The sequence below is a fragment of the Salvelinus namaycush genome, chromosome 2, assembly GCF_016432855.1.
Source record: "Salvelinus namaycush isolate Seneca chromosome 2, SaNama_1.0, whole genome shotgun sequence".
NCBI classification, from domain to species: Eukaryota; Metazoa; Chordata; class Actinopteri; order Salmoniformes; family Salmonidae; genus Salvelinus; species Salvelinus namaycush.
Genome location: NC_052308.1, coordinates 25,691,185 through 25,711,951, shown reverse-complemented (window position 1 = coordinate 25,711,951; position 20,767 = coordinate 25,691,185). Strand labels below are relative to the sequence as shown.

Below are 20,767 nucleotides of genomic sequence, written 5' to 3'. Positions count from 1 at the left end.
ATAAAGTGTATAACCCGCCAGCTGTATGTTCTTGATGTCGTCGTTCAGCCACGACTCGGTGAAACGTAAGATATTACCGTTTTTAATGTCTCATTCGTAGGATATACGTGCTTTCAGTTCGTCCCATTTATTTTCCAGCGATTGAACGTTAACTAGCAGACTGGAAGGCAAGGGCAGATAAGCCACTCGTCGCCTGGTCCTCACAAGGCTTCCCGATCTCTTTCCGTGAAACCCAACTTCCCTTTTGCTGCGAATCAAGAGGATCTGGGCCTGGTCGGGCATCTGTAGTATATCCCTCGCGTCCGACTCATTGAAGAAGAACTCCTCGTCCAACTTGAGGTGAATAATCCCAGTTCTGATGTCCAGAAGCTCTTTTCGGTCATAAGAGACGGTAGCAGCAACATTATGTTCAAAACAAGTTACGAACAATGTGAATAGACAAACAAAATAGCATGGTTGGTTAAGAGCCGATAAGACGGCAGCCCTACCCTCCGGCGCCATCTTTTCCATAATCTGTTGCTTCTGTCCCCAACCAAGGACGGCCTACAGCAGCACCTAGATCTTCTGCACAGATTCTGTCACACCTGGGTCTTGACAGTGAATCTTAGTAAAACAAAAATAATGGTGTTCCAAAAAAGGTCCAGTTGCCAGGACCACGAATACAAATTCAATCTAGACACTGTTGTCCTGTAGCACACAAAAAACGATACCTACCCCGGCTTAACATCAAACCCACAGGTAACTTCCACAAAGCTGTGAACGATCTGAGAGTTAAGGCAAGAAGGGCCTTCTACGCCATCAAAATGAACATAAAATTCGACATCCCAGTTAGGATCTGGTAAAAAATATTTGAATCAGTAATAGAACCCATTACCCTCTGTAGTTGTGAAGTTAGGGGTCCACTCACCAACCAATAATTCACAAAATGGGACAAACACACAATTGAGACTCTGCATGCAGAATTCTGAAAAGACATCCTCTGTGTACAACATAAAACCCCAAATAATGCATACAGAGCAGCATTAGGCCGATACCCGCTAATTTGCCAGCTGGTTTTGGGACTCAGTTCACAAACACAAACAGACCCCACAGAGCCCCAGGACAGCAACACAATTGGACCCAACCAAATCGTGAGAAAACAACAAGATAATTATTTGACACATTAGAAAGATTCAACCAAAAAACAGCGCAAACTGGAATGCTATTTGGCCCTAAACAGAAAGTACGCAGTGGCAAAATACCTGACCACTGTGACTGACACAAAATGAAGGAAATCCTTGACTATGTACAGACTCAGTAAGCATAGCCTTGCTATTGATAGAGGCCGCCATAGGCAGACCTGGGTCTCGAGAGAAGACAGGCTATGTACCCAGTGCCCACAAAATGAGGTGGAAACTGAGCTGCACTTCCTATCCTCCTGCTAATTGTATGACCATATTAGTGACACATATTTCACACAGACCCACAAAGAGTTTAGAAACATACCAAATATTGACAAACTCCCGTATCTGTTAGGCGAAGTGTCGCAGTGTGCAGTCACAGCAGCAAGATGTGTGACCTGTTGTCACAAGAAAAGGGCAAACAGTGGAGTACAAACACCATTGTAAATACAACCTATATTTATCTGTTTATTTATTTATTTTCTCTTGCCATTCATACTTCAACTATTTGCACATTGTTAAAACACTGTACATAGCCAATAACATGACATTTAAAATGCCTTTATTCCCTTGAACATTTTGTGAGTATAATGTTTACTGTTCATTTCTGATAGTTTTTTACTGTTTGTTGTGTTTCATTTGCTTTGGAAATGTAAACATACAGTATGTTTCCAATGCCAATAAAGCACCTTTGAATTGAATTGAAAATTAAGAGAGAGAGAGAGAGAGAGAGAGAGAGAGAGAGAGAGAGAGAGAGAGAGAGAGAGAGAGAGAGAGAGAGAGAGAGAGAGAGAGAGAGAGAGAGAGAGAGAGAGAGAGAGAGAGAGAGAGAGAGAGAGAGAGTACTGTACTGTACTGTACAAGCATCTAGTGATTAGCTAAGCTAACAGCCGGAAGGGTTGCTAGCATTAGCATGAAGTGATTATAGAGCTATTATAGGAAAGGCACTGCATTATTGAACCGCCTTGTTAGTTAAAGGAAGATGTGTGGATTCCTCATGTCTCTCTGCTTACCTTGAAAAAACACACAATAAACTCTGACTATAGGTTCCTATGAGATCAGTGTAATATGAACAGAAATGTGCGTTCCTGTGAGTGTATATACAGTATGACTCAAAAGGGTCCAGGAAGAGAGCAGCCACAAGTTTGGTTAAGGTCAATCATAGCGCTGTTAATTCTATTCATACCTTGCAAACACATAGCCCTTCCCCTTAACCCATGGACCACTCCTGAGAGAGGGAGAGGACTATACATGTACACACAGCCCCAATGATATAGCCTAATTACACACACATTCACACAGCAACATCCATGTTATGTAGGCTATGAATGGAGGGAGAGAGGAGGGAAGAGGAGGGTAATGGAAAGACATTTCTGAGAGGGAGAGAAGGGACGAGGAAGGCTCTAGCATTAAAGGATGAATGGGGGGAGGAAGTGAGCCTCTTTCTCTCTCTCTGGTCAGTGTAATTATCAGACTTAGCACTGTTGGGACCAATTTAGAGAACAGAGCTGGCACTCACTGGAGCCTCATATATATTCGGTGTGTGTGTTGTGTGTGTGTGCACGTGCACGGTTGTGCATGTGTGCTTGTTCGTGTGTGTTCTGATGAATTGATCATCCATATGCAACCAAAATACCAAAATGTCACAACTAATCTAACTTGCCTAGCAAAAGTATCCATTTCTCTCTCTTTCTCTTTCAGGATAGCTGTACCAGAGTTCTACTGTTTCGGGGAGCGAATAAAGAGATCAAGAACTACAACAGCCAGACAGCCTTTCAGGTGAGACTCACCATCCTTCAGCTGGCCTCTATCAGACGTTACACATTCTAGTTATACCGTAACCATATGCCATGAGGACAACTTTGTGTGACTTAATATGGAAAAGTTTTTGCAACTCTTGGAGGTCAAGGGAGCTCAACACTATTTATATATTTCTTCTGTGATAACTACATGGCATGAAGGCAACTCCACTTGAACACTGTTTCTGTACTCTGGCCTGCCTCTGTGACAAGCTGTGTGATTAAGCCTGTGACAAATTGACATTAACACAGATTTCCTCAATACATCAATGTTCATTTGTTTGTACACGGGGCTATCTGGCACCACACACCACCAGTACACTCACATGTACACGTGCACACATTCACATGCACACGCTCACACCGTGCCAGAAATCAGAAACACACACTGCTGTCAGACATCTGTTACAATCAGCCTTTTAATGAAGGGATACCAATGTGTGAAATATTAATCAGAGAGAGAGAGAAAGAGAGAGAAAGAGAGAGAGAGATGGAACCATAGAGTAATGCAAATTAAGAGGGGTGAGATAGAATTTGTGATGAAATGTTGTCTGAAAAAGATGATATTGAAGGATGGAGGGAAGGTGGGAGAGAGAAAGTGGTTTGAATGGAATGTGTTCCCCTGTTAGCTGTAGTTTAGAGTAGATGTAGTATACGTCTGATAATTTGTTCCCAAAAGTTTTCTTGAAACAACAGAGGCTGATGTTTATTCCAGACAGACTCTGAGACAGCAGTTTTCAGCAGGGTTCTGTTCTCTCCCCATGAGAAGGACAGTTTCCAATGGGAGCCTTGTTTTACAGAACACTCATATTGAGAAGTTGAGAGTTGGGAAAAGAACAAACACACAACATATATTTGACTTATGCCTCTCCTCCCCTTCCATGCCCTCTTCTCTCCTCCCTCTCTCCTCCTCCAGGTGGCCATTATAGCAGGAAACTTTGATCTGGCTGAAATCATCAAGATCCACAAAGTGTCAGACGTTGGTGAGTAGACTACAGTACATGCCATGGGTATGTGGCTAACAGGAGGTGGTCACTGGACTCTCCCATAGTGGTGTCAGAGGGTTAGAGAGCCCTCAGCAAAGTGACTGAAGCACTCGGACTGTAGCCACTGTAATCACCCAGTCATGTGCACTTGCTCTGTATAATTCAGTGTACTGCGTGTTAATCTGCTATGTGTGAATAGTCCGCCATCTAGTGTTTGAAGGAAAGAATACACCAGATTCCTAATTTAATGCAGTAAGATGTTTTCCTAACTCAGTAGCCTCAGCAGTGCCTTAGGCATAAAGGCATACATTGTCATGTTGATTAGGCCAGCAACATGTTGTGTGTTCCTCTCCCAGTGCCTTTCAGGGAGACCCCCTCCTACACCAACCGTAGACGCGTGTTGGTGGGAGGACTGCCCTCGCCCCGCTCCCTGCTGCGCTCCGCTAGCGACAACAACCTCAATGGGGACAGCAGTCAAGGTCTGGGTCAAGGTCTGGGGCAGGGTCATGGTCGACAGGGTCAGTCTCCTGTCCCCTCTCTGAGGAGCCTCCCTGCACTGGGACAACACCAACAACACGCCAGCCTGGGGGAGGTGAGAGACAGAGAGAGAGACAGAGAGAGAGAGACAGAGAGAGAGAGAAAGAGACAGAGACAGAGTATGTGTGTTTGCATGGGAGTGCGTGCCTGCCTGCGTGTGTGTGACAGAGATTTATGGAATGTGTGTGTAACAGACTGTGTGTGCTGTGTGTGTGTTATATTCCAGACTCGTCATGGAGAGATGCCAGACAGCAGTCTCCAGAGCACAGGCAGCTCTCGCTCCTCCCACTCCCGCTCTCCCTCGCTACACAGTCATCTGCATGAGGGCGATCAGGGCATCAGGAAGACACACGGACACCCTCTAGGACACGTCCCTCGAGGACGGCTCAGGTGAGACAGACAATCAATCATATATTTAATATACTGCTCCTTGGGGGACAATGAACTGTTCTGGGTCTGATCTGAAAGGAAAGCTCCTCCTCTCTTCTCCTTGTCATTGTCTCTCCAGTATGGGATAAATTGTGCAGATTACTAATGCTGAGGTTCCTATCCATTTTATTGTGATCACGTGTCCGTCGTACTGACTCAGTACATGATTAACACATAGCTTTATGCTTCTCCTATGGAACACTGTATGTGTGTATGCGTTTCTGCAAGTGTGTGCATGTGTGTGTGTGTGTGTGTGTGTGCTTATTCTCCAGATGCGGCAGCAGTTTGATGTCTGACATGGGAATTGCATTACAGACACAAGTATAGCCCTCTCTCCCTTTGTAATACCCTACTGTCACTTCACTCCATCCATCAGACATGCTGCTACTCAGACCTCTCTCTCTCTCTCTCTCTCTCTCTCTCTCTCTCTCTCTCTCTCTCTCTAAGGCCACAGTAGTAAAGCAGCATCAGTGTGTTGAACATGACACCCTGTTGGTAGAGGTAGTGTAGCTTGCTTGTATTTGAATGTACGGTCTCCACAAAGAGGTATAGTTATACCTTAATTTTCAGTACATATGAGATGCTTACTGAGACTCCCGTATCAGTAGTAGTTAGACTGAGGGAGGTACAGAAGGAGGTATAAAAAAAGGCACAGATAGAGGGAGGTAGAGGTAATTTCCCTGATGTGTCCTGTCCTAGATGCCTGTCTGTTCTTTTCTGTTGATTGTTTTGCTGCAATTAGTCATGTTTATCTGTGTAAGAAGTGACAGATCTGGACATTACTGATGTTATTGACACAACAGTAAAGGCCTGAGGACATCTGAGGGAGAGAGAGACGGTCCTCAAATGACATGGTGCAGGGAAAACATTAGCTAAACGTTTATACCGAATCTTCATCCCTCCTTCCTTGTTTCCCTCCCTTCTTCTTTCCTTCCTTCACTACTCCTTTCCCTCCCTCTTTTTGGCTACTACTGGTCTCTCTCTCTCTCAGTCCCCCTCCCTGCGCCATCTTTCCATCTCTCTCTCTCCATCTCTCGCTCTGTGACCGTCTGTCCGCCCGGTGATAGCTCCAGGGGCATTCTGGGTACCAGGGAAGTGTGAAATTAGTTTGGCCGGCAGTGGCCCGCCCCTACGGCCAACACAACGACTTCCTGTGGAACATGCCATCACTTCCTCTCACACCAGAGTGGGCGGTGCTGTAAGGAGTCCAACACTGTTGCCAGGGGGCATCTGGAAATGGTGGAATGGTTGGGAAAAGGTTGGAATTTAGATACATGAAACGGTTGTATGTCACAATGTGAGTGAGTTATCTATACCATTGAAAACCAAGATGACACCAATGATTTCCTTGGAGGTTGGTAAGGTAATAGGCCCCTTTCCTGTTTCCTTGCTTTCTCCATCTGCCCCCTATTCATTTTCTGTCATTCTCTTTCTCACCTTCCCTCTCTTTCATCCCTTATCCACTGTCACTTCCTGTCCTCCCTCTTTCTCCTCCCCCTTCTCTGTCTCTATCTATCTCCCTCTCTCTCTCATCCCTCGTTCTCCCTGTATTAGTCACACTGGGGGCTGTTGGAGTGAAATTATCCATGGTTTCTTACTGCTGCCAAAAGGCTGAGAGAAAGAAATAGAGAGAAAAAGCGGGATAGTGAGAAAGTGTGTGAGAGAGAAAGGGAAAGAGAGAGAGAGAGGGGAGGAAAGATAGAGAATCTCTTGAGTCCAGCTTAGAGAATCCACATTAAAGGAGGACATGGCGGAATCGATCCGAACGCATCATAGTCTGCATCATCAAAAGGCGACACAGTTCAGCCAGCATTGAGCCGTTTGGCTGCTAATCCCCCCGCTTTGGGACACAGTTTGGATGCACACACACACACACACACACACACACACACACACACACACACACACACACACACACACACACACACACACACACACACACACACACACACACACACACACACACACACACACACACACACACACACACACACACACACATTAGTGAGATAAGATGTACTCTCCCCAGGAGGACATTCAGTCCCGTATAATCAATGGCTGCTGTATTTCAGTGGTTAAGATAAATCAGCGATGATACAGATCTATGTTGTACATACATTAAAACACAAACAACTTTATCTTCATTTGGTGAGCATGACACTGTATCATATAACACACTGTATCATATAACAAACTGTATCATATAACACACTGTATCATATAACACTACTGTCAGTCATCCTAAGATGTTGTCACTGTTTATAACATCTGTAATGTCAACCTTATTATAAAAGAGGGTTAAAAAAAGTGTAAAAAATGTTGTACATACGGTTATTTGTACAGCCAGGTCACCCGTGATACAAGTCAGTATTCGATGTCCATCCATGTCTGAGGAAATCGGGGAGATGATGTGGAAACTGGCCACTAGGGGCAACAGTGGGCGCTGTTACCTTCAAGTAAGTTTCGGTTTTGCTAGGGCATTGTGGACAGGGATGGCGGAGGGGTGTAGGCATCTGCCTCTGGTGACAAAGGTTACATGTTAGAATCCAGAATAGAATATTGTTTTTGAGGTTTTAGTTTTCAGCCTATCCCAAACCTTGACCCTTACCTTAACCATTCTGAGTTAATGCCTAAACTTAACCTTAAACACTTCGAAACTTGACGTTTTTGCAACAACTTCTGCATTTAATATTTGAGAAACATGGATGAACGTCTAATTCTGATGTGAGACTGTTGGAGCTAGTTGGTTTGTATCAATAACATAGTCAATGTGGATACCTGATATGATGTAATAGTTATGGCCATATTTGTTTTTTATTTCTCCATTTTAATCTGAGGTAGATGTTTGGATGAGGTATTGATCCATCTGTTTGGGGTTTAGTCAGTGTCAATGTGCCTTAGACTTGTTGTGTCTGCTTAGCGTCTGCAGCTAGCTGCTTTCACAGACACTATGATCTCCTGAACACAACTCTAATGTTCTCTTTTACCAATAGATTACCACACAATGTCATAATCATGGCTATTCACATGCATGCAGTGATGAGGAAGAGAGAGGTGCTGAGATAGAGAGAAAACAGTGGTATAATATCTTTGTTCAGGTGCAGCTATGCAGAGAGAAAGCTGGAGAGAAAGAGCTGGTCATTAGGATGCAAAGTATGATGATACTTATGATTGTATTTTACAATGGGATGAACCCACCTTATGGAGGGAAACCTATTTGTGTGAGGGCCATTTGCACGAGAAGGGTGATTGTGCGCGCACGCCTGTGTGTGTGTGTGTGCATGTGTGTGTGTGTGTGTGTGTGTGTGTGTGTGTGTGTGTGTGTGTGTGTGTGTGTGTGTGTGTGTGTGTGTGTGTGTGTGTGCGCGTGCGTGCGTGCGTGCGTGCGTGCGTGCGTGCGTGCGTGTGTGCATTTAGAACAAACTTCAGTTGTACTGTTGACTAGTCATCAAGTTCACCAGATGTCACGATCATCATAAGGAGTGGACCAAGATGCAGCGTGGTATGTTTCCATCCTTTTATTTGGAATAGAAAACTCAAAGGGAAAAACAATAAAGCGAACAAACGAAACGTGAAGCTCAAAATAGTGCTCGCAGGCAACTATACCTAGACAAGATCCCACAAAGCACAATGGGGAAATGGCTACCTAAATATGATCCCCAATCAGAGACAACAATAAACAGCTGCCTCTGATTGGGAACCATACCAGGCCAACATAGACATATAATTCCCCTAGATAACCCACCCTTAATCACACCCCGACCTAACCAACATAGAGAATAAACAGCTCTCTATGGTCAAGGCGTGACAGTACCCCCTCCCAAAGGTGCGGACTCCGACCGCAAAATCTGACTCAATAGCGGAGGTTCCGGGTGGGCATCTACCGTCGGGGGTGGCTCCGGTGCGGGGCGAAGTACCCACTCCGCTCGTGGAGTCATCGGAAGAACCGGACCGGGGCTCGTCGCCGGAAGAACCGGACCGTGGGTCGTCGCCGGAGGAACCGGACCGTGGGTCGTCGCCGGAGGAACCGGACCGTGAATCGTCGCCGGATGTTCCAGAACGTGGATCGTCGCCGGGGGCTCCGGGCCGTGGATCGTCGCCGGAGGAACCGGACCGCGGTTCGTTGCCGGAGGAAACGGACCGTAGATCGTCACTGTAGGTTCCGGACCGCAAACCGTCTCAGGAGGTTCCGGGCCGTGGACCGTCTCAGGAGGTTCCGGACTGTGGACCGTCTCAGGATTTTCCGGACTGTGAAACGTCGCCGAACGCTCTGGACTGGGAACTGTCGCCGGAAGCTTGGTGCGTGGGGCCGGCACTGGTGGTACCGGGCTGGTGACACGCACCTCAGGACGAGCGCGAAGAGCAGGCACAGGACGTACTGGATTGTGGAGGCGCACTGGAGGCCTGATGCGTGGGACCGGTACAGGTGGCACCGGGCTGATGACATGCACCTTAGGGCGAGTGCGGGGAGGAGGCACAGGACGTACTGGGCTGTGAAGGCGCACTGGAGACACAGTACGTATGGCCGGCGCAGGATATACTGGGCCGTGGAGGCACACTGGAGATCTGGAGCAGAGAGCTGGCACAACCTGTTCTGGCTGGATGCTCACTTTAGCCCGGCAAGTGCGGGGCGCTGGCACAGGACGCACTGGGCTGTGAAGGCGCACTGGCGACACAGTGCGTAGAGCCGGCGCAGGATATCCTGGACCGAGGAGGCGTACTGGATACCAGGAGCGCTGAGCCGGCACAACCCGTCCTGGCTGGATGCTCACTTTCGCAGAATGCACCGGGCTGTGGATGCGTACTGGAGACACATTGCGTATCTCCGCAAAACATGGTGCCTGACAGGTCCCACGCCCTTCACGGCGATTGACTTGCTCCAGACACCAAACCTTCCACTCTACCTCATCACTTCCCTCAACTATCTCACAATACTCCTCGCTCAGTCTATCCCAATATTTCTCTTCGCTCTCAGACTCGCCCCTCGGCTTCGCCGACCAACCCGTGTGCCCCCCCCAAAAAACAATTTGGGGGGCTACCTCTCGGGCTTCCGTCGTGGTCGTGAACTTCGAAGTCGCCGTTGATCCTCCTTTCTCTCCCGGGCCCAGGATGTCTGCTCCTTCTGGCCACGCTGCTTGGTCCGTTTGTGGTGGGATCTTCTGTCACGGTCGTCATAAGGAGTGGGCCAAGATGCAGCGTGGTATGTTTCCATCCTTTTATTTGGAATAGAAAACTCAAAGGGAAAAACAATAAAGCAAACAAACGAAACGTGAAGCTCAAAATAGTGCTCGCAGGCAACTATACCTAGACAAGATCCCACAAAGCACAACGGGGAAATGGCTACCTAAATATGATCCCCAATCAGAGACAACGATAAACAGCTGCCTCTGATTGGGGACCATACCAGGCCAACATAGACATATAATTCCCCTAGATAACCCACCCTTAATCACACCCCGACCTATTCAACATAGAGAATAAACAGCTCTCTATGGTCAGGGCGTGACACCAGATGTATTATCTTCTCGACAGTTATTATCTTGTCGACAGTTACCATGGTTACAGAAGCAGTGTCCTAAGAAAAAGGGGAATGTTGTCGTGCACAATAAGGAACATGTTATATAGGAAGAGATGGAAGGAAAGAGAGATGGAACAAAGTTGGGAGTGAGGGAGGGACAGAGAAAAGGCTGTGAGCCTTGTAGTTGTTCATTTTTGCATTATTTAAACGGTGTGTCTGAAGGTGTTTTTTGCAGTAATGTATTTATAAATGTGTCTAAAAGGTGGTTAAAGCTCCAGTCATTCATCCTGCAGTTAATTTAGATCAATAGTGTTGTTCCTCCATGTCCCCCACCCCCTCCTATACACACACACACACACACACACACACACACACACACACACACACACACACACACACACACACACACACACACACACACACACACACACACACACACACACACACACACAGATAGGTGGGCCGTTGTGGCAGTGTAAACACAGGCCATTAAAGGGGAGGACAGTTGGAGATCAATCTAGAGTCTACAGGGACCAACACACACACATACAAACACACACACACACAAACACCAACCAGCACCATACCCCACATACTGCAGCCCAGCTGCAAGGAACAATCAGAGGATCTGCCACCACAGAGGTCAGACCATCTTACGTACCATTACAGCTCTGTGTGTATGTGTGTGTTTCTCTGTGTGTATGTGTGAGTTTCTCTGTGTGTATGTGTGTGTTTCTTTGTGTATGTGTGAGTTTCTCTGTGTGTATGTGTGTGTTTCTCTGTTTCTCTGTGTGTATGTGTGAGTTTCTCTGTGTGTTTCTTTCTTTCTGTCTGTGTGTGTGTGTGTGTGTGTGTGTGTGTGTGTGTGTGTGTGTGTGTGTGTGTGTGTGTGTGTGTGTGTGTGTGTGTGTGTGTGTGTGTGTGTGTGTGTGTGTGTGTGTGTGTGTGTGTGTGTGTGCGTGCCTGCCTGCCTGCCTGCCTGCCTGCCTGCGTGCGTGCGTGCGTGCGAGAGAGTCAAGGGTTGGAACCAGTTCAGGGAACAGAACAGAAAACCGGAAAATAACAAAATTTACTTGAGGAACAGAACCCAAACCGGAAACAAAAGTAATCTATACTGTTCCGGAACAGAATTGTTATTTTAAAAGCATGGGAACCGGTTAATAGCGTTATTTTACGTTCCAGGTTTTTTGTTCTAGTCCCACAAAAATAGCAATAAAGTGCATATGCAAAGCACTCAGAAACATATCTGCCTGCAAGCTGGAAATCTTTTCCAGTGGGTGTGCGTGTGTTTGTAGGATACCTGCTCCTCCCCTTTGAAGCATAGGTTACTGTAGCCTACTGAAGACGTTACAAGCATGATTCAGAAATTAGGGAGAGATGTTTAAAAGAATGGATTCACTTTTTCAAAGGTAGTTAATGATACTATAGTTATCACGTTTCTCATTGGATTTCTTAACTACGAAAAGGTAAGACGTGCTTTTATCTGCACATACAAGCTTGTTAGCTAGCTACCTCTGGTCCAACTTTAAACCAACTCGAAAATTCAAAGACATTCAAAGTTCCTAGATAGAAGCCGCTCCGCCGTAGGTAAAATTCTGTGAGCCTAATTCAGATAATACATGTCATAACAAGATGCCCAGCGCGTCAAGGCAAGCTTCATCCTCCATCCTCTCTTGCTCTTTCCTCAGCCGCAAAATGTCAGTTGCATCTCACGCCCTACACTGTCTCTGGCAGCACAGTGTTTGTGTGTGTGTTTGTCTTTCTTTATGTTTAAACCATGCTGTTACAGCAAAATACTATTTGCTCTTAACGACTTTTCTATACAGATTAAATGGCTTACCCACTCCATAGCAAGCTGCTCTATTGGTGAAGTAATTTAATGTCACGCAGAAAATAACAATATAAACCAGTACTTTTTGTTGGGTTCAAACCAGTTCAGAACTTTATTTTGCTGGAACAGAAGGAAGAAATAGTGGTTCAGTTCAGAAGTAAATGATTGGAAAATAATTTCAGTTCCAACCCCCAGTTTGAGTGTGAGTGTAAGTAAACATTTCAATGTTAGTCTACACGAAGCATGTGACAAATAAAATTTGATTTGATTTGTGTGTGTGTGTATTTTTGTATAACATGGATGGTCCAGACCAGCTTGCAGCAGCATTTAGCGATGTAGTTGAATTGCCTGTAATAAATTAATGTGAATGCACATCCGTTTAGCTACTGGCTTAATTAGGTGTGGAAGCCAAGCTCTATTTCCTTGTTTACCCAGTCCATTCTGTCCTCTTTTAGCCTCATCCCTCTCTTTATCTTATTCTGCCTGTACCCCTGTCTCTCCTGCCCACTTTAGCTTCTTCTTTCATCTCTCTCCTTTCCCTTCGCTCTTCCTCCCATTATCCCCAACCTGTCTCTCTCCTCTTTTCTCCCTCCATCTCTCTGCTCTGCTCTGCCCTCCCTCCCTCCACCCCTCCCTCCCTCCCTCCCTCCATTTTATTCTGGGTTGTATTCAGTGTGCGGAGGGTGGAGTGTCCTGGGCTCAGTCATTAACATGCGGCAGACAGCCACCCCAGCCTCTCCACTCTCTCTCCTCTCTCTCCTCCTCTCCTCTCTCCTCCTCTCTCTGCTCAGTCCCGAGGTAATTGGAAAACCGTCAGCAAGCCGCTGCTTCGAAGGAGAGTGAGAAGGGTAGAGGGAGAGAGAGGGAGAGAAAAGGGGAGAGAGGCGAGGAAGCGGGAAAGATGGAGAGAGGAGAATGAATGAATAAAGGGTTACGAGTGATTGATACGACACAGAGACAGAAAGCGAGTGACAGGAAGAAGGGAAAGAGAGAAAGGGAGAGGGGAGGGGTAGATATAGAGTGAGGGGTTTTCACACAGACACATGTCACATGATACCCACAATGTACACACATATGTAAACAAAGTCACACAGACAAACACACATAAACACACAGATGCAAGATCAAAACAGATTGATTCATGAATCACTGTATCCATGATTTTGCAAGACCAAAGATAAAGCAGAGAGAAGGAGGGAGGGAGGAGAAACGCAGCTGTAAGAAGGATGGGAGGGTGAGTGTTGAGGACACAGACAAACAGGCAGCAGCATGATACAGGGTGGAGCTCACATGCACGCATACACACACACACACACACACACACACACACACACACACACACACAGCTGCAGCAGTAGTGATGAATGAATACCAGGAGAAGCTCTGCTTCGGCTCTATTAGAATTCACCAGACGCCTTCCTCAGAGAAATGGAGGGAAGGTAGAGAGAGAGAGAGACAGAGAGATGGGGCAGAAAGGGGGAGAGAGAAAAGGTGTTTCAAGGCGATTCAAGAGGAGGTAGATTGCCAGCCACAATTAAGCCAGCAACAACCCCCCACCCCCCCATCACACACCAACCTGCCCCGGGGAGCAGTGGCGCATGCACACACACAGGCAGACAGGCAGGAGGAGATCAATGGTGCTGTGGGGCGTGTGTGTGTATGTCGGCACACTGTGTTCGCGACAAGCTGTTGCTAGCGTATGTTGTTCTAGTGGAGGTGTAGTGTTCGCAGTAGCGGAGGGGGCAGCCTGCTTGTGTGTTGGGTAGAATGCTCGGAGAGAGCTGTGTGAGTGTGTGTGAGTCGTCAGAGGGGAGGGGAGACGCCAAGTGCAGTAGTGGTAGCAGCAGCAGGGTTAGCAGCAGCGTCGTCGCCAGTGTGTATGCGTGTGTGAGTGTGTGTGAGCGGGCGTGTGTGTGTGAGGGGTGGAGGGGAGTGGAGAGGGACTCCCAGGAGAAGGAGTCTTGGTCGGGGAGCAGAGCCAGCCTCTCTCCCTCTCCTCCACGGCAGGACCTAGACCTCCAGAGCCAGGGGAGTAGGTGGGATCTGTAACTCAGCCTGGAGCACTGGAGGCTGTAAAGACGCGGGGATCTCTTCCCCTCTCTGGAGGGCTGTTCGGTCAGAGCGGGAGCTCAGGATATGTGTGACCCAAGGGGACTGCCAGATGGATCTGAGCGACAGAGACGGGAACGATTCCGTTACTGTTAACCGTTAACACTACTTCTCCTGCCTCGGAGAGAACCCGAGAGGAGAGGAGAAGAGGGGTGGAGGGAGGGGGACAGGGGGATTTTGTTTGCTGTAACGGAATAAGAGGAAGAACAACAGAGAGAAGGATTTAGAGAAGGAGGGGAGGAGGCGTGACCTCTCATCCCATGACTTTCCCTCAAGGTTTGCTTTGGGACCGTTGACTGTTGACCACTCGGACAGACTTATCTTAAAACCGGTCACTGTGACAACCGTCAGGTTGTTGCTGTGTTACTGTCCCCTTGGCTACCGACCATGTCGGTAACCACCGGCTTCGGCTACCAGCTGCCTGGCATTACCACGGTAACCTATGTGTTTGTTTACAGCCCGGGTACGGTGCAGCGGGACCCCAGTCCCCCCACCCACACCCCTCCTGCCATTGCCGGTGCCAGCGGGCCCAAGCGGAAACTCTACAGCGCCGTACCGGGACGTACCTTCATCGTGGTCAAACCGTACACGCCACAGGGTGAGGGAGAGATCCAGCTGAACCGTGGAGAGAGAGTGAAAGGTTAGTACACTATGACTGTTCATAAAGTGGTTATAATGACCTGTCATGACCTGGTATGACCACTTTTCACATGTGTTTTATTAAACTCTAGGGGTCTCAGATGTAGGAAGGAATTTAGAATGATAAAACGGACATATCTCCTTTTAGGAAACCAACAAATCTTACTGTTGCATTGGTAACACAAACTGTTATTCTTTCTATAAAATAATGTGAAAAACTATATGCTGAGTAAGTCTGGCTCTAGTCTCTAGTCTTAGGCAAGGTCAGACATCACATGAGCATGGTTCACCAAACCACTTCCACTACTCTTCACAGGTGTATGTAGGTAAATGGATGTGACAGAAGCTGTGTTTAACAGTAGAGGTACTACAGCACTAAAAGAACGGGTCATCCATACATTATACTTACATGACATGGATAAAGGTCACTCCACTGCTCTCATTCTGTTCATGCCTCTGTAATGTCACTTCACCACTGGAGAGTGGTACATTTGTTATCTAATGCATCTGAAGTGCTTTTAAAGTCAGTCTTTCTTCATCAGCGTTGTCATGGCTGTCTATGTATTCTGCAGCTCCTAATCCTAATGGTGCTGTAGTCACAGTGTGGTGTGTGTGTTCTCTTCTCCATCCATGCCTCACTCCAGACTATGACTCTAATGACGTAGAAGGTAAAACGCCACAAAATGTTTCAACATTACTGTCACCCCGTCTCTCTCTCTCCCAATCTCCTCTATATCCAAACCCACACCTCTCGTTCCCCAGACAACTGTAGTGTTTGGTTGTTGGTTGAGGAGGGAGTGTGTGTGTGTGTGCACAGTCGGTGTGTGTATTCTACATAAGTTGCTGCCTTTAAGTGCATGGCCTCTATTGCCCAATCCCAAATTGACGCCTAGCCCTTAACCCATATGCACATTTGATAGGATTTAATAGGATTTGATAGGATTTAATAGGATTTAATAGGATTTGATAGGATTTGATAGGATTTGATAGGATTTGATAGGATTTAATAGGATTTGATAGGATTTAATAGGATTTGATAGGATTTAATAGGATTTGATAGGTGTAACCAATATTGTAATAGCTCCGCTGGATTTTGTCACCATATTGCTTATGTAGCAGATGAGGATCTGTGAAACTCACTCCTCAGCCTGAAGTGTCTCCACTTACACTACCAAATAGCTAGCTTTTCGGTGGCACGACTGGGTAAGACGCTTCAGGAAGGCGGTCACGTGTGTTGGCGAGGCAGAGGTCCTGGGTTTGAGTCTCAGTATGAGCTGAATTGGAGGAAGCAGTGCTCACCAAGCAAGCAGTGTGATGTAATTTAAATCTATCAAAGCCTTCCAGATATCCACAAGTACATAGGGGTTAGGAGTTAGGGGTTGAATACAGTTTGGGCACGAGCATACACCTACCTCGTACTCCCTCCTCAGAGTGATTCTTCTTCCGTGTGCAACGTAGTTGATCTTCACTCTTCTACACATCCCTATAGGGTGAAATGTGTTCACTGCTTTACTCTCCTACAGTCTCTTAGACACACACCCACAACCACCTCTCCCTGAAGCCACAGATACCGCACTTACCTCTTTACCCCATATCCTGGTATATGGTGTGAGACACTCCCACCCCTAGACTGTGTGTTTGATGTTGATGCAAACTGTTGTTGTTTATGACGCCCAGGCAGATGTGGAAAACAACACAGTGTGGTGAGTACTATGAATAGAGGAACTCAGGGACCCAGTCTGATAATAATGACATTGACATGATGAGTAAATCCCTTCTCCCACCCACAGAACTTTCCATCTCTGTTGAACACACATACACAATTAAATGCATTCACCTTTTTGCTAATTTCCATGCTTTGTTCAAGGTTATTCACATGGCCACAAACCTGCGAAATCATACTGTACATTATATTGAGAATGCAGTCAACAGTACAGTTACATAGCCGCTTGTGTTACACACCAGTCCTGCAGTGGCAAGGCTATGTGAATTTGAATGACAATACATGACACTGTGTGTAGCATATGCTCTCAGTCAGTACATGTGGATCATGCTGGAATTGAACCCACAAACTTGGAGTTGCCGCACCACGCTCCAGCCAACTGAGCCATCTGGCAATGTTGCATAATAATGACCAGCATGGCTCTAACTGTACACTCTTAGAAAAAAGGGTTCCGACAGGGTTTTTCGGCTGTCGCCATAGGAGAACCCTTTTGGTTCCAAGGAGACCCCTTTTTGATTCCACGTATAACCCTTTTGGGCTCCATGTATACTGAAAAAATATATAGTTACAGTTCATATAAGGAATTCAATAAATGTAAATAAATGTGGTCCTAATCTATAGATTGACTGGACAACGGCGCCGCCATGGGTGGGCCTGGGAGGGCATAGGCCCACTCACATAGGAGACTGGCCCACCCAGTAGTTCTTTCCACTCTAGTTCATGGATATAAGCCATATCGAATGCCAATTAGAAGGTAAAAATATTTTTTTCACTCTTCAGTTTTGCTCGTCTCCACCTGGTCTTGTTGCTGCTAGCCTGTAGTGACCAGTCCACCTCACATTGCATAGAGTGGTGTTGTGACTAGAGGCCAGTCTCTGTGGATGGATGGTCTCCACTTTGATTCATAATACATTCCGTCTCATCTGCATTCATGAATGGATGAGTTGCTAATAGTTACAGGCCTCATTTACACTGGGGAAAGAGAGGATGAGAAAAGAGGAGAGGGAAAGACAGGAAGCTTCTCTACCGTGCTATATTCCTGGTGAGAAAAGGTTGGCAGATGCCAGAGCACATGTTCAGTTTCAGTGTGACGGTATGCCATGGAAGGATAGGGATACTCTCCCCCACCCCCTTTGTAAGAATAAAGAAGGTTGTCCTCTACCTTTTACACTGTAAGAGTACTATTCACTTTAAACATCAATGCCCTACTTTAACCAGCTTTATCTGTAACAGCTGTTATTTCAAGTGCCTGGTTTTGTAGTGGTGTCCCTGACTTACTTTGTTGTTGAACCTCCATTTACTCACTCACATCTCTCCTCCCTTTCATCATCCCCCCTATTCTTCTCTTGTCACTCTCATCCCTTCATCCTGTGACAACAGAGGAACACCTGTATGAGGCCCTGAGATTGTGTAAAACCAACAGGCCTGCATGCTAACTCTCCTCTCATAGCCCACTGTGTGTTTGGTAGCATAGCTAGCTAGCCTTCCCCCTGAGGATTAGCATTGTGGCTAGGCTAACCCTGTTAGTTGTTTGGTATGTCGGGTGAGCTGTGAAGTGGTTTTGTAGCCTTTAGACCAGGGCTGTAATAAAACAGATAGTATGGATTAACATGGTCTTGTCGTACTCTCTGTCCTGTAGAGAATGGTGTTTCTCAGGGATCAGAAATTTAACACAGCTGTGCAACTCTACGGCCTCCAGGCATTTTTACTGTACAATAGAAACTCTTAAGAGATGGTTTCCCAGACACAGATTAAGCTTTGTCCTGGACTAAAAAACAATTTAAATGTCTTGATCAATCCTGGAAACTGGTGCTTAGTGTTTAGGCGTAGTGGCAGAGGGTATAGTCATGGTTAGCACTGTGTAGTAGTTGGTATAACGGCCTGTTGTAGTTTTGACTCTGTTTAAGTACATGACCAGCTTTGTACATCTTTCACTGTAATATGTGCATAGTTCCACCAAATCTATTTTTGTCGCTTTCGATGTCTTTCACCTGTTGTCAGTCTTTCACATGTAATATATCTTTCCTCTACTCAAAATGCTGTGTAGCTGACTCCCAATCTGATGAAGAAGAGCAAGGTAAATTCTATTCCTTCTCTCGTCTGTAGTTTAGTCTACAGAAGGATAGTGGAAATAGCCCACAGATGCATAGCTAGTCTATTGTAGTATCCATATATGTGATTGTACCTCCACAGACACCTCAACACTCTCTGTGACCACTGTTGGACCACAAACCCAGCAGACAGTCATCTGATATATGGTCATCTGATGTGTGTGTGTGTGTGAGTGTGAGTGTGAGTGTGAGTGTGAGTGTGAGTGTGTGTGTGTGTGTGTGTGTGTGTGTGTGTGTGTGTGTGTGTGTGTGTGTGTGTGTGTGTGTGTGTGTGTGTGTGTGTGGAGCCTAGATCAATATGTGTTGATGAAGAGAGGTGTCTGGATGTGTGTGTTGGCGTGGGATGGAGTAGGGTGTCTGTTTATGTGTCTTGATCCATTGGATATGTTAGAGTTGACAGTCCCCCAGGGCCTTCCTCTCCCTCTACCTGTAATCAGATAGCATCACCAGGATGCATCTCCATAGGCCACTTGCTGTCATCATGGAAACGGACAGAGACGCTTCCCCTGTAACCTGGTCAAGCCACTAGACCACACACTCACACGCACACACTCACACATGCACAAACACATGCACTTTAACACACACCGTTGTAACATACACACAACAACTAAACACACAAAGTACATCCTGCAACATAACCCATTACATTACAGGCTATTCTACCTAAAACAAACGCACGGACACACCCACACACACACACACACACCTCTCCTCTGCACACCATTGTAAATCTTCTAGACAGCCGGGAAAATGAAACCGACCAAATAATGTTGAGATTAGACATTCACAAACATGATTAATGGTCTCAGGCCGCGCCCAGTGTGTGTGGAATATTAACACTGCTGTGGCCAGTGGCGGATACCTGGAGCGCGTGTACTCACACACGCACACACGCACACACGCACATATACACTCACATGCAAGCACACAAGCCAGTAGACACACATACATGGTCAAAAGACAGGCATTACTAATGATCTCAATGGGAATGCAGGGTGATTTAACCATTACTGCAGTTATACAAGACCAGGCTCAAACCTTCCACTGGTGCTAATGCTTGGTAAACCTGGACCCTTCATGGCTCAGGGCTAACGCTTGGTAAACCTCGACTATTTCTGGTTCAGGGCTAACACTTGGTAAACCTGGAGCCTTCATTGCTCAGGGCTTCTCTAGCGTGTTGGCACAGAGGCACAAATCTGTCTGTCTGTGTGTGTCTGTGTGTTGTTAGCCTAGAACTGAGTGCTGTAATGGGCTCTCAGATAAGCACAATAGATCATTGGAATGCAGCATTGTGACAATGCACACACAGACACTCACACACACACACACACACACACACACACACACACACACACACACACACACACACACACACACACACACACACACACACACACACACACACACACACACACACACACACACACACACACACAGCGTTATATTCCAATTTTGAAGACACAGATGTAGCTGTTTCTGAGACCAGAATGCATCTGTCCGTAACTAAGCAACAGGTGCTGATCACACTAACACAACACAGATGTCGCATATTATTGTCCTTTAAAATGAAATACTCAATTTTCATGAATAATAAAAGCAAATGTATAAGTTTGATCCTACCATTTAAAAAAACTGACAAAAAACACACAATTATCCTTCTCTGGAGTGTAATTTGAATTGTATAACCTCAAAGGTTACTTATACCTATGCTTTCTTTTGACAAGGTTGTTTTTGGGACATTGAATGGCCAGAATGCATTCAGATTGTAGTGGGTAGTATATTTTCAAGTATGTTCTCAAACATTTTTTGCCCATTGCAGTTTATACATTTTATATGTGTGTGTGTGTGTGTGTGTGTGTGTGTGTGTGTGTGTGTGTGTGTGTGTGTGTGTGTGTGTGTGTGTGTGTGTGTGTGTGTGTGTG

General features: G+C 46.2%; 1 protein-coding gene across 1 annotated transcript in view; it reads left to right on the top strand.

Moving 5' to 3' along the window:
* Positions 1-20,767, top strand: part of shank3a (SH3 and multiple ankyrin repeat domains 3a) — a 684,304-nt gene that overhangs the window by 577,073 nt on the left and 86,464 nt on the right. Inside the window, exons 8-12 of the mRNA XM_038964510.1 lie at positions 2,862-2,939; positions 3,876-3,942; positions 4,302-4,537; positions 4,709-4,872; positions 14,828-15,009. Coding sequence (XP_038820438.1) covers positions 2,862-2,939; positions 3,876-3,942; positions 4,302-4,537; positions 4,709-4,872; positions 14,828-15,009 — 727 coding nt within the window. The remainder of the gene's footprint in view (positions 1-2,861; positions 2,940-3,875; positions 3,943-4,301; positions 4,538-4,708; positions 4,873-14,827; positions 15,010-20,767) is intronic.